Source organism: Ictidomys tridecemlineatus, chromosome 3 (genome assembly GCF_052094955.1).
Source record: "Ictidomys tridecemlineatus isolate mIctTri1 chromosome 3, mIctTri1.hap1, whole genome shotgun sequence".
In the NCBI taxonomy this organism is placed as follows: domain Eukaryota; kingdom Metazoa; phylum Chordata; class Mammalia; order Rodentia; family Sciuridae; genus Ictidomys; species Ictidomys tridecemlineatus.
The window spans coordinates 158,626,352-158,641,754 of record NC_135479.1 but is presented as its reverse complement, the minus strand read 5'-3'; the positions used below and the strand labels follow the sequence as shown (position 1 = coordinate 158,641,754).

General features: G+C 37.3%; 1 protein-coding gene across 7 annotated transcripts in view; it reads right to left on the bottom strand.

Annotated features, from left to right (window-relative positions):
- Cd47 (CD47 molecule) overlaps nucleotides 1-15,403 on the bottom strand; it is a 45,265-nt gene that overhangs the window by 19,485 nt on the left and 10,377 nt on the right. For all 7 annotated transcript variants that reach the window (XR_005726928.2, XR_002485105.3, XR_002485106.3 and 4 more), the window contains exons 2-3: nucleotides 14,171-14,518; nucleotides 3,707-3,796 (exon numbers count right to left, since the gene is read on the bottom strand). Coding sequence is in view for 4 of the 7 variants with exons in the window: in XM_078044277.1 (XP_077900403.1) it covers nucleotides 3,707-3,796; nucleotides 14,171-14,518 (438 nt within the window). In the remaining 3 variants the exon portion in view is untranslated. The remainder of the gene's footprint in view (nucleotides 1-3,706; nucleotides 3,797-14,170; nucleotides 14,519-15,403) is intronic.

Here is a 15,403-nt window from a genome sequence, read left to right as displayed (position 1 = left end):
AGAACCGCGAAAAGTCAGCCAGGAACTTAATCGTCAGCAGAGTAACAAACTGTGAGTTGGTATAGTTTTCTGAACAAAAACCAAGTGTCTGAAAGCAATATTATTGGTTAGGGTTCAGTGCTTAATTCTAGGGAATTGAGAATATATGTTAATACAGTGTCAAGAATTATGCAGTGGAACACAGAAACTCCTTATCCTCAAAGTGACAGCATAACCCACTGTCTTTCCAGGAAGTTCAGCCTCACAAAGGTCTGGGTTTCATCTTGGACCACAAAAGACTCACAGGCAGAGCTGGATAAACCATTTAGAGGAATCTCCTGTAGTCAAGTACAGACCATAAATGGTCATCAGGAAAGTTAAGGAGAACTAAAAACGTAGAAAATAAAAGCCATGGAGCTGAGTGACTGTTAACACCCCAGGGGCTGTGACATCCTGGATTCCAGGAAATGCACAAGCATTCAGGCGGAAAACACAGGGGCTCCCCTCTTTGGTGGGATGCCCAGGCCATAACCTGGAGGCTCCAAAAGAAAAGTTGGTTCAGATCTAGGGGCAGCACAGGCAGACACACCCACCCCTCTACTGGAATGACTGACATGCAGGTCTACAAGCCAGGGGCGATGTGCACTCACTTCCACATCTCAGGCATGTAGCCCAGTGCCCAGCAGTCAGCAAGCACCCTGTCATGGGTATTCATAGAACAAACAAAATAGGTCAACAGTCTGCTTATCGATAACAGTTACATCCACTCAGAGTGTGTACCTATACATGGCGTTAGCCTTCACAGAAAGAAAATTCTCAAATTCAAGATGGGGAAGCAGTAGAGAATACCAGTAAACCAACAGCACAGTTCAAATCCCAAAGCTACCAGGAAACAGCTGGGTGGCTGTGGGCAAACTGCCCAACTGATCAGTGCCTCAGTTTCTCATCTACAAGATGGGAATAACCACAGTACATACACCCAAAGTCCCTGGAGAAATCAACATGATTTCAGATGCAGCACACTTGGCACAGTGCCTGCCCTACAGGGCAAGGGCTCCACACTTAATCACTATTATGATCAACGCCTCTAAATGGAGGGCAGGCTGGATGAACCCAGTGTGGAGGTGCCTCTTCCACACGTGCACAGTCACCACATTTACTTGTTTAAGATGTGCCAAAATAATAAACCTCCACAAATAGTTCTTTAGGCTCATAAACATGTTCCTTAAAATACAGCAGTAGAAAAAATATAAAAATGAACAGTCAACCTCATAAACACAAACATGAAAATGAAAACAAGATGCTTTTTACTTTATAATCCATCAAATTAGCAGAGATTTTACAATTACAATAATGTCAGGACTCTGAGGTGAAAGACAGGTATTCTCAGCTCCAATGGTAGGAACTGATGAGATGGTTCTGGAAAACATTTTGTCAGTGTGAATCAGGAGGCTTAAAATATCTTTGCCATCTCCTGGCTTACATATTGTTAGCAGAGTTATTTTCATAGTATCAAAAAAAAAACTTGGAAACATCCCTAATATCCATCAAGATAAGAGTTAAGTAAATGATTGTATATGCATAGAAGGGGAGAAGAATTCTAACAAGAGTTATAAAGACACATCCTGAATATTAGCGTGTATAAGAACATAAACAGCACAAGTCCTTTCCTGGTTTCTGTTTTTAAAACAATGATAACAAAAATAAATAGACAGGGAAGGAAATAGGCAATTCTCTAGAAAGCACCAATAGCATATTATTAGGTTGTGACACTGCAGATGACTTTTATTTTTCCCTAAAAATTCCCATATTGTACCAAGTGTTCTAAAGTAATGTAACAGCCAGCCTTCCATAGCTGTGAGTTCCACATTCACACACTCAGTCCACTGTGAACCAAAAATATTGATAATAAAATTATATCTGTACTGATTTTGTATAGACTTTTTCCTTGTCATCATTCTCTTAAAAAACTATACAACAATTATTTACATAGCATCTACTTTGCATGTGGTACTATAAATAATCTGGTGATCTAGGGATGATTGAAAGTATACAGGAGCATGTGTGGAGGTTAAATGCAAATGCTTGGCCATTTAATAAGATAGGCCGGTGTCAGTGCATCAGTGGATTTGGGTATATAGGGTTCCCAGAACCAGTCCCCCATGGATACTAAGACAACTGTATTACTTTTTAAAGTCAGAACAACAATAACAAAGTTTATTTTGTAAAAATTTGGCTGACAGTGAACAGATTTACCTTGGCATAATACCACTAAATGTAATTTCACTAAGGATAATGCCATGATCAGCGAATTTCTAACAATCCAAACTCAACAAATGCCACTAATGTGAAATAATTTTATAATCATAAAAATAGTTTGTTCCCAGCCCAAATTATATGACTTGGCCCTTAAAGCTACGTCTGCCAATATGGTGGAATGCTTTCCCTAACATCACTGATGACACAATAGGCCCTGATGCTGTACCAATTATTTTCCTGAGATAAAAGATTTATTGAAATTTTAAGATGATTTCCAAAAGAGGTCTAGACACCTCTTGAAGGTAAGAGCTGTGAGATGTTTTGACAGTTGCCACTGTCAGTCCTTTGTTCCCCTCTTTTTTTTTCTTTTAGACAAAAAGTTGAGAACATCTCTGAAATCATTAGCATTTCCAGAGGGCTATACATTGGGAAAAGCTCTTAAAATATATCATCAGTCCCCTCTCTTACATTTTTTTACATATCACTGAGGATACACACAGCTTAAACTTCTGAGGAAAAATAAAATCCATAACAGACGTAGAGGCCAATCTACTGCAACATTTACCACATTTTATTTTTCTAAAGATTGCAGAATAAATTACATCAGCATTGTTGACTCCTTCTGTATAGATGCTTATTGGTCTTCAGTGACTATTTGGGTGCTACAGGGAGAGTAGGAATCTTATGTCTTCAAAGTTTAAAGTAAGTTTAGAATGTCACCTCAGAAATTCACTAATTTAGTAAATTTCCTTCACCAAACTGGTGCGGCCATATGGTTGAATGTGAATGTTATCCATACTGCATATAACCTACTTACCTTGTAGTGAAAGTTCTAGACTGTTGATGCTGAATCTGACACAGCATTAAGATTTGCCCTGAGGTTTGGTTACATGTCTATCACAGTAAAGTGAGATCACAGAACACGGCTTTCCCGTGGCTGCTTCCTTAAGGGCTATGAGGCTGCAAGTTGAAGGCGACAATACATGGTTCAGTGGGACTTCTCCATGAGTAAACGTGTCTACAGAGAAGTTCAAACGGGGAAAATGAAGAGAGGGGAATTTAAGGCTCCAGAGGATCACATCACGCCATCTCAACATTAATGAGGCCTGTGACCATCTGTTTATCAAATAAAATGTAGGTAAATGTTCTGTAAATATGAAAATGCTACATGAGTGTAAGGTGTTGCTATTACTAGTAGTCCCTCTATTCATTCTTTAAATATTTAGAAAATAACAACAAATAAATTAAAAAAAAGAGACACCTTCTTAGGAATTCAAGGTGAACTGTAGCACAATATGGGGGACAATATGCACTTCAGGGAGACTGTGAGTATTGAAACTGCATTACTTCTTTACTCAAATAACACTCTTCCTAATACAACTTAAAGAAAATGTTTTACCAGTATAACCTCCTAGAAATAACAATTTCATCACTAAACCATAAAAGAAAAGTAGAAATAAATACTTACTTAAAATGCCAAATTGTCCCCAGAAGAGAAGTATAGCCAAAATTGGGAAAATAACGACGAGGATATTTTCATTTGGAGAAAACCATGACACTGAGAAGAAAGAAAACAAAACAAAACAAAACAAAACAATAAATCTTTCTTATAATTACTTTAAATCCCACTAGTAATCTCAAATATATCTTATGTAGGGAGAACCATAAAAATAATCAACTTTGGCCTTAATCCATACACACATAAGAGACAAATTTGTAAAACAGATTTTGTTTAGGAAACAAAAGCCACAGCGGTTTGAGGGTCTCTGGCCACACTTTCCCCAGTCTGAGCTCTATGGAAGGAGTCAGCCCAGCAGAGCAGCTGAGCACAGAGCTCTGGGCCACATTGCTGGGGTTTGAAACCCAAACGGACAATCTGTAACCTTAGACAACGTTTCAACCAATGCCTCTGGTTCAGCATCCTTAACTGTTACACAGGTATGACAGGATCTACCCCTTGAAGGACTGCTGTGACTATTAACAAAGCTAATATAGATGAAGGAATTAAAGCAGGGGTTGGCACTTACCAAGTGCTCAGCAAACATTAACTACCACTCTCATGCATTGGATCCCTGTATGCATAAAGAGCACATAGAATTTACCTTCAAGCAACAGTGAAGTCCTCCTGTACAGACTGGCTCAGGGGACCCAGGTGAGGGAGCTGGCTCTACCACTATGTCCTTCCTCCCCTTAGTGTGACTAAGACAAGACAGATGAGCCCTGCCTTTCCTCAAACTGACTGTGGAATAGAAGCCTTATTCATGAATAATTAGATTTCAAAAGGATCATTTACACATGAACACAAGAAGCTTTGGGCTATTAAGGAAGCTGTTATTAAGTGGGTCACATGTTACTTATATGGTGGAAATGTATCCACACATCCTATATAAAGGGAATTGAGATATTAAGACTTCGAATAAGATTTGTTGAGAACTTTTTAAAAATTAAGTTTAATTGCATCTCATAAACCCTTAAGACTGTAATTTAGCTATGAGATTTCTTCTGTAACAATAAAGCCAAGTAAATGCACTGAAAGCATTTCAAAGTTTACCAGTACAAAGGGGACGTGCTGTCTGAAGGACTTCTTTCAATACAGTCCCCAGCAAGTGCTGGCATTCCCGTGAAATCAACACTGTGCATTCAAATCCTCCCCTGCTCTGCCCTCAGTATCAGCATGTGAGGAACTTCATGGGCTTTCACTCCACAATGACAGCCATGTACTTCTATCAAGCTTATAATGTTAAACCTTGATAAAATGCTTACATTAATCCCCAGAATATAACAACATTATAAATTCTATCTTGGCCCTATTAGCTTTTCAGTATCTAGCATATTTTCCTGTCCATATTAGATACTCAATACATATGCTGTTGAAGATCACAAGGCAGTTTAGTGAGTGAATAGAATATAATTTTTTGATGCTCCTTGGTTGCAGTATACTACCAGGAGAGATGTTTTTAGATACTGAGTCAATACCTTGATTTTCAACTGTATAACTGAACATTGTCCTACACCGAAGAAAACACTTCAATACAGCATAAAATCCTACCGGGAAAAAAATTTGTGCAGTATACTTAGGTTTTCCTATCTCATGCCCAAAGGATTTTGTAAAAGCTCTATGATCTAATAACTATGCTTAAACAATTTACTTTTCTTAATGCACTTTCTCTATTATTTTCCCTTGAGTTATGTACATTAACTATTTAAAAACTCACAACTATCATGAGAAATTATTAACTCTCACTTAAACCTGAGGAGACTAAAACAGAGCAAAATTAAGGATTATAAGCATTTTTACCTTTCCATGTCTCAACTTCACTTCTGATGGGCCCCTTGCACACCTAAACTCCCCTCTCAGTTTTCCTCATTTCAATAATGATGACTACATTTATTCAGATCCACAGGGTGAAAAATCTTAGAGTTCTACCTGACTCCTTGGTTTCTTACATGTGGGTACATCTAGTTGGGCAGCAAATCCTGCTGGCTCTACCTTCAAATAGTCAGTATCTGTGTAGGATGTGTTGATAATGAAATGTTCATTTTCCTGGTGTCCCTTGCCCCCACCCACAATCTTAGGATACATTAACAGATATCTATTACTAAAACTAAGAGGTGCATTCAGCCCTGCTCAACTACTAACTATTCATTTATTCCACATCAGTATTTATTGGAAGCCCACCACAGCACTCCTTCCTCTAGGCTCTTGAAGGTCCGACGGTAAAAGATGCAGGGGTTCTGAGCATGAGGAGGGGGACTAGTGGAAGATGGACTCTTGGGGACAGTAAGAAAAGGCCACTTTGGAGAGGAACTGAAAGTGAGCCTTGGGTGGGCAGAAGCCTACCATATGAGGACAGGGAAGAGGAGATGCCAAAGGAACTGCAAGTTCAAGGAGCCAAATATGGAATTTAGTGATAGAAGATCAGATTCAAAGGGTTTGTGGGGCGAGATCATGCTCGGTCTTATCGGCTTGTTAAAGGAGGTTGTGTGCTATTCTGAGAGCAAAGACAAGTGGCTGGAAGGTACAAATACAGAAGAAAAAGGATCTCATTTAAAATCTCCTTTGTCAATCATGTGCAGAATGTATCCCAGAGAAGCTGGACCAATCTGAAAGATATGGCAGCAGTCATTCTTAGGGGATAGGAGACATGACCAACAAACCCTGTCCTGAGTTCAGTTTTACTCATCACATTAAAGATGTAACAGAACTGCTCCAAAGGAAGGTGACTAGAATGGAGATCCTGAAACCATCAGTAATATTAGCCTAAAAGAATCAGGGATCTTAATTCCAGGCAAGAATAAAATTGGGAGAAATGCCACAGCCTTCCCAGTCAGTGAGAATTTACAAGAGACCAAGTTCTTGCCTGACTCAAGGAAAAACAGGAACTGCCTGATAATAGCCCAAGATCTATGGAAAACAACAGTGCCTCGTCATGCCACAGCTCTAGGTAACAAGTCAGAATGGCCGACTGCCTGCATGGAACAGAAGTAACTTACGAATTAGATGCTGAGATAGACTAGAGGATTCTTTGATGACACCAAGATTGTATGCAGAAATAATAAGAAAAATAAAAGGACATTTCAATGATAGAGATAATAGAACAAAAGCTACTACTATCTAAGTGACTCAAGTGGAGCTCTTCAGAATCACCTAGGAGGTTACTCCAGCCTCATATACTCTCCCTTCTCACTGCCACCCCAAGATTTTCAATGTTCCCTGATAGTAAGTATGAGAGGTCTGGGGGATGTTCACGATTCTCAGCTTAAAATCACTTCTGCAGATTTCTGCTGGAGTTTAGCTTCAGTCACTGACATAAATGTGCTACCTTTCTAATTCGTTATGGTGGGGAAAAAATTGAGAATCACTGAATTGGATGTTTAAGAAGCAATTAAGAAACTGGTGGGGAAAAAAAACAATGTTTTCTATAAAACCATTTATATGTCCATTAAGTTATTGATTTGTTATGGTACTACTGTCAGATGATCTTTTTCCCCAAAGGGAGAATGAGAAAAGATACTTCTCTAAGATCCCTTACAGCTCTGAATTTCCATGGCACTAAGAAAATAAATTAAGCATAAAATGAACTAAGAACAGTATCAGATATCTTTCCATCTCGTGATTACAAAAGATACTCCAAGGGCATTCGTACTGTTATTCTGCCCAAACTCTGGCTGACATCTCTGTCCATTACCCTCCCCCAAGCTCCCATTCCTGCTCAGGAAAAGTGGCTCTCAGGAAAAAGAACTTTCTACCAGTGGAATGGCAAAGAAATGATATTAAGAGGGTGTGGTCTGCGATGAGCATTTAACTTTTGCTTCTCTGCCTAGTGTTATTAAAACCCAGGGCCTCACTTTTCTTATCTCTATGTACAAAAGTGGGATAACTTGAAAAGGTAAAAGGACCATACTCTGATCAACTAAGTGTGTGTCTCCTTCAAATACAGACATGGAAACCTCCACAACAGAGAACACCAGTTCTACAAAAGAAGATCATAATAAAATTTACAACACAAAATTCAAACCAAATTTTTATTTGACATTTCAGAACTATATCACTTTTTTTTGGTGTGTCAACTTGGCTGAGCTATAGTTCTCAGTTATTTGATCCAACTCAGAATTCTAAGGTGGCCTCCCAAATCTCTGCCCCTAACACTCACACCTGTTTACTTCCTTCCTCTTGTGCATAAGACTGTAAATATGTTCATTTCCATGAGTATGTTGTGTCACCTGGAAGAGGGAGTTTGCTGATGTAATTAAGGTCTCTAATCAGTTGACATTAAAAAAGGGAGATTATCGTTGAGGAACTGAAGAATGGCTTAATCAAGTGATTCCTCAAAGATTCTCAGCTTTTCTTGGAACAGTAATTCACATCTGAGAGGGATTTGACAAGAGGAAGAGTCTCTTTCCCTGACTTTAACTATGCAAGAACACATGTGGCAGACAATGGGACCAACCTCCAGGAGCTGGGAGAAGTCCCTGGTGGATATCCAGCAAAGAGGCAGGGACCTCAGCCCTGCAATGATGAGAAACTGAATTCTGCCAGTTATGTGAGTTTGGAACAGGCCTCAAACTCCAGATAAAAATACAACTTGAATCAAAGACATTATTCACAGAACTATTAAAAAAAACTGTCTAAAATTCATTTGGAAGAATAAAAGACCCAGAATAGCTAAAGTAATTTGAAACCAAAGGAAGAATATTGAATGCACTAGAACATGTGCTTTCTAATTACACTACAGAGCTATGGTAACAAAAACTGCATGGTACTTGCATAAAAACAGACAGACCAATGGCAGAGAATAGAAAGACAAGCTCACACAGACATAGTCATCTGACCCTTGACAACAGTGCCAAAAACACATATTGGAGAAAGATTGCTTTTTAAACAAATTGTGTTGGGAAAACTGGTTATCCATATGTAAAAGGATGAAATTAGACTCTAATCCTCCACCCTGCATAAGAATCAACTTAAAATGAATCAAAGAAATAGGAATTAGACCAGAAACCATGCAACTCCTTCAAGAAAATGTAGGATTAGTATTCCAGCTTCTAGGCACAGGCAATGACTTTCTCAATAGCATTCCTAAAGCTCAGGAAATAATGCCAAGGATTAATAAATGAGATAGTATCAAATTAAAAAGCTTCTGCACAACAAAGGAAACAATAAGAAATATGAAGAGAACATGCTGAATGGAGGAAAATCTTTGTTAGCTACTCTTCTAACATGGGATTCATATCTTGAATATCTAAAGAGCACCAAAAAAATCAAATAACTCAATTAATAAATGGGCAAAACAGACACTTCTCAAAAGAAGAAATACAAATGGCCAACAAATACATGAAAAATGTTCAACATCATTAGCAATTAGGGAAATGCAAATCAAAACTACACTGAGATTTCATATCATCCCAGTCAGAATGGTAGTCATCAAGAATACATACAATAAATTCTGTACAGGATGTGGAGAAAAAGGACCCTTTTACATTGCTGGTGGGACTGTAAATTAGTACACCACTATGGAAATCAGTATGGAGGTTCCTCAAAACACTAGGCATGGAACCATCATATGACCCAACTGTACCATTCTTCAGTATTTATCCTGAAGAATTAAAGTTATCTTAGTACAGTGTTACATGCATACCCATGTTTGTAGCAGCACCGTTCACAATAGTCAAACTAGGTGTTCATCAACAGATGAACGGATAAAGAAAACATAGTATATTTACATAATGGAGTTTTATTCAACCATAAATAAAATGAAATTATGTCATTTGCAGGAAAACGAATGGAATTAGAGACCATATTAAGCAAAACAGGTCAAACTCAGAAAGTCAAAGATAATATGTTTTTCTCATATGGAGAAGATAGAGAGGGAAAAGGAAGAGAAAAGTGGGGGTGGTTCTCATGAAAATCAAAGGGAGAGGGACCAGAGGTTGAGAGGCAGGGAGGGAAGGGGGAAGTGCTGGGGAGTGACGTTGGCCAAATTATATTGTTAACTTGTGCTCATATACGAATAGGTAACAAATCCCATCAAGATGTACAACTATAAAAAATGTGCACTAATAAAAAAAGTGGGAAAAAAAAGAATATTAACTTGGCCAACATCTGAATTTTAGCTTTGTAGAACTTTGAGCAGATGACCCAGTCACACCATGAATAGAGCTGTGAGTTAAAAAATTGAATGAATAAATGTGTATTGTTTTAAACTGCTATGTCTGCGGTTACTTATTGCACAGCACTAGAAAACTAATATGAGGACTTTAGAGTGACTTCATCATTATGAATAAAGTGTATATCATATTTACAATGATGGAATTGAAAACTCTGTTGAACTTGAATGACCTTAATAGCTTACATAGAGTAAAATAAAATTTAAGCTCTCAATGTTTTTTGTCTTATTAATCGAAATAGAAATATTATTAGCAATTATTTTTTGGGGGGGGGCCGTTCTGGGATGGAACTCTGGGACACTCAACTACTGAGCCACATCCCCAACCCTTTTTTGTATTTTATTTAGAGACAGGGTCTTTCAGTTGCTTAGGGCCTTGCTAAGTTGCTGAGGCTGGCTTTGAACTTGGGATCCTCCTGCCTCGGCCTCCCCAGATGTTGAGATTACAGGCATAGTTTCACTCTGCCTGGCTTATTATTAACAATTAATCATATAAGTACTAATATTTACAGTTAGTATTTGGTTATTTACAAGTATTTTCACACAGGAAACACACAATTTGGTGATTTAGAAGTCAAAGAGATCCAGGCTACAATTCTGGCAGTAACTCTGGCCTTGAATAAGTATCTTGAGTCTCTTTTACCCCTGATGTATTAAATGGTGAGACCTGCATCCATGTCCTAGAGTTCTTGAGAAGCTCAGAAAACATGACATACATAAAGTATCTAGGATGCACCCAAATAAGTAAATAAATAAATGTCAGGTCATTTTGCGCTTTTTCCATGATCTTAGTGGTAACATGTTAGTCATCACTAAATCAACAGTGTCTAGCACAGTGCCTGTAACATAGTAGGCACTCAAGTCTTTATTAAGCAAGAGAGATATTATCTTATTTTTTACAGATATTCCTGTAATTGAGATAGTATCCTCACTGTACTAATAGAAAACTGAGGGACAGATAGGTTGAACTTCTTCTCTTGAGTTCTGTAAGCTAGAAAAATGAACTATAGAAAAGAGCTTTCTAAATTCAAGAACTGTGCTCCTTCCATAGTGTTGTACTATCCACTGGCACTGGAGGTCTACAAAACCATGTCTTATAGACCATGCTTGCACATATTCTATTCTCATGATCCAGAAAAGGGAACACTGAACAGTCTCCATTACCTGCATTCTATTAAGTGGGATTCAATTCTCATTGAGTGATTTCTATTCCTCATTTATACCTATTTTTTGCATATACAAAAGCACATTATAGTAAAAATAGTGTCTAATGCCTAAGTTCCTGAAGTCTACATGATGGGTATCATTATTACAACAAATGTATATTCCCAATTAAGAGTACTGCCCTACTTAACCTTTTGGTGCAGAGGAATATTTTACTTTTCCAAAGAAAAACTGTTGCAAAATAGTGGCACCATATCATGGCTAAGATATGGGAAAATTAGGTCACTCACATTGCTGATAATGTAAAATGAATGTAAAATGGAACAGCCATTCTTGGAAGCTATGCATACACTTATCATATGACCCAGTAATCATACTTCTATGAATGGATCAGCAAAACCAAATGTATATCTAAATAAGCACCTGTACACAATTGTTCACAGCAGCTTCATTTGTAATAACTCATACCTAGAAATAACCAAATGTCCAGAAATAGGTGAATGGCTAGACAAGTTCTGATAAATCCATACCAATGAATACCACTCAGTTAAAAAAAAAAAGGCAGGGGGTGGAGAGCAAACAAAAAATAAGACAAAGCAACAAAGGAACCTAAGCAATGATGCATGTAGCAACATGGATGGATTTCAAGGGCACTGTGCTCCATGATAAAGCCAAAATATTGGAAAGTCATCTATCAAATGATTGCATTTATATAACACTGACCAATTAGTGCTTGTCAGATTAGGGGTAATGGAAGTAGGGGTGTGATAAAAGGTTCCATGAGAGAGATGTCTGTTAATGAAATAGCTCTCTCCATTCCAATGACTGTGATAGTTACACAAGAACAATGTGTAGAAATGACAGAGAAACACTCAAACACACTGAACTTCCTGCTTTTGATATTATGCCATAGTTACACAAGATATAACCATTAGGGAAGACTGGAAGAGGGGGACACAGCACCTCTCTCTGACCCTTTCTGTGACTCAATAATTATTTAAAAAAATAAAAATGGGTGTCAAATGTTTCAGTCCATTGGTAAATTGTTCTATATTCTCTATAATAAAATAATACTTTCTCATCTAAATATAAATAAGTTTTTTACATGGTATTTTAAAAACAAAGAAAAATAAAACAATGACATGCAAAATGTAAACTTGTCTTCATCTCAGATACTGGTATTCCCTTACATTCATTTTCATTCTACCTTCTGACCTTTTAGGTCTTGGTTCTTACCAGTTTTCAGTTTTCTTCTCAGTGAACTACCTTGCCTCCAAAGTTACTGTCCCTCAGAATTCGTTCTTTCACTCCCATGAAATGCTTCATTAATCCAGACAAATTTCAATCAGGTATTAGATCACCTTCCTCCAGGCACTCACAATGTATGTGCCTGACTGAATAGCTCCCTTCTGAAATGTGTACATTTAAAATAAAAATCTTCTTTGCCTATATTAATATCAGTAGTAAAAATTACAAAGTAGGCAAGATTTCTGAGCAGGAAAGCCTTCCAAAATCTTGTCTACTCTGAGCCATTCCCTGACTGTTTCCTCCTGCGCAAAATCCTTCTCACAATACTCTGTGCCGGCTTCAGCAACCTGATACCTTTATAATATGAACATCCCAGGAAAACAAGCAACACTTGTAATACACATTAGTTTACAGAGAAATTCTAACACATAGGCTTCATTAGATCCTGGAGAACATATAAAAGTAAGTATCTACCTATTTTCATTCCCATTTTAGAGATGAAGCAACTTGGACTCAATGAAGCAACTTCTCAAGATCATACAGTAAATAGTAAGATGCTGATTCCCAATCCTGAGAGATGATGTCAAAATACTTCATCAAGCTAAACACCCCATTCCCAGTGGGGTAAAGAGACATAACAGTAAAGGCTAGAAGAATAGAAAGAAACTAGTTGATCCAATGAACTGTTCTGATCCCATCCCAAAGTATGGTCAACCCCAAGATCAGCAATATGTTGGATGATGCAAAATAAAGCTTTAAAAATGTAAAGCCAAAAAAAAAAAAAAACCCTCTCTTGTGGATGAAGAAATAAGCTAGCATAGCAAGTAATAGCAAAAAGACTGTATACTCCAGCTAACTTCATGGCCTCACACAACCCAGTTTGGCAAAGAGGGCAGAATCGTGCTATGAACAAAACACAAATTCAATTAAGTTAGATCCCTATTCCCCCACATCTTGGCCAAATATTATTCTAAGTAAGGCTCAACACTGAGAATCTTAAGAAAATGAATTACCCATGATAACCTCACTTTTAATATCTAGATTCTCATCCTCTGTAGAGGAAGCACAGCTTCCTGTGTTGTTTTTGTCAACCCTTGGTTAAAGTGAAAAGTTATAAAACAAAATTAATAACTGAAACTAATAATTGTAAAGAAACTAAAAAACTAATCAAATGAAACAAAGTACTTCTGATGACAGTAAACAGAAATGCAGAGTAGATGTCTCAGGACTGATCAACCAAATAGAACAGTCCCCAGACCAAAAGTTTGAGAGCCACACAACAAATAAATGAATGATCAGTTGATGAGTTTTAAAACTGTGGAAAATTTTAAAGCAGAGCAAATAAGATAGAAACTATGGTCTTAAGCTGGTAAACATTATACTAACATTCATTATTAATGGCTTGCTTTCTGGTTCAAAAGGTTCCTAGTCTCAGGGTGCTCCATATCTAATAGGATCACAGTTGTAGCAGGACAAAGAGGAAGCTATTATAGAGGTCTTACTATCTTAGTCTGTTTAGGTTGCTATAAGAGAGTGCCTGAGACTGGGTGATTTATAAGGAACAGAGCTTTATTTTGGTTCATATTTCTGAGACTGAGAAGTCCAAGAGCATGGTATAGGCATCTACTCTGCTTTTGGTATTGCACTATGACATGGTGGAAGGGTGGAATGTGTATTAGAGAGCAAAAGAACAAGGGAGGGACTTCTTTTGTCATATCTCATTTTCTCAAGAAAGGCCTTAATCCCTCTCGATGACCTAATCAATCACGTCTTAGAGGCCCTACCACCCCAACAGTCACAACGGCAATCCAGTTTTGACATGATTCAAACTATATTCAAACTATATTACTTACCAACACGATATTTGAGTTCTATAACTGTTTCACCTTCTCTGGTTAATTCTGTTACTTCACATGTGTAGTTTCCTACTTTTGCATCACGCTTATCCATCTTCAAAGAAGCATCTCCTTTAAGTAATTCTGAGACTGCGATTTTTGCACTTGAAAAGTTACTGTCCATAGTAGCGTTGTCTTGGCCTCCATCATAGATGAAAATGTATTTTCCTTTAAATTTCCACTTCACATACATTTCGTTAGTGTTTTGTGCCCCCACATTAATAACAAAACATGGGATGACAACAGTTTCATTGCAAAAGGTGAATTCTACTGATTTGGTTTTATTAAATAGTAGCTGGGCTGAACCTGGAAAAGAAAAAGAAAAAGATTTCACTAATTATACAATTCTATACTATAAATCTTAGGTATGTTACAAATCCTTAAAATAAGCTGCAAAGCTTCCAGGGTTCATTTAAGCAAGTAGTGCAGCAATAGGGAAGAACAGTAAAGTGAAAAACAGATTATTTCGGTATTAACTTGCACAGCTGGTAGATGACACTGTAACTTTTCTTTATCCAGACTCAATAATACAAAGTATACATTACCATGCATCTTGGGAATAAATTCAGCAACTGTGTTGGAACATGCAGGTATAGTCATCTGGCTTTAAAAGCTTTGAAGTAATCATTTCTGCCTATTGATAATATGTAGAAAAGTATTGTCCTTACCATGGGAAAACTTTGAAGAGAAAAAATCAACCCAAATACTATATTCACTCTCAACTGCTATATACTTCTTCTACATATAACTTGCTAAACTGATATAAAATTTATCTCTACCTTTATGCTACATTCCTAAAAGAAAAAGGAGAGGGGCAGTTCTCCTCTACTTTAATATACAAAGTAAATTGGATACATCAAATCACATCTTTCCACAAAGATGGAAAGTCTTAGAATACTAACGAGAAAAAAATTCTCTGTGGCAATTTTCCCATTGCAAATCTAGACAGCAATAGACATTTTGTATGCAAGCCTTACAAAGGATTAGATACAATTGAATGGCATTTTCCCACTTCTATATTTCACTGAATCTACAGAACAACAATTTCCAAATGTATATTATAGGTATTTCTTCCTTTTAGAAACCATGAACCACTCTAAAAGCCAAGAAACAAGTTGAAACCAAGAGCGAATATTGTTAATGATCAGGGTGTATTCCATCAACTCTTCCTAATGGCACAAATTGCCAGTA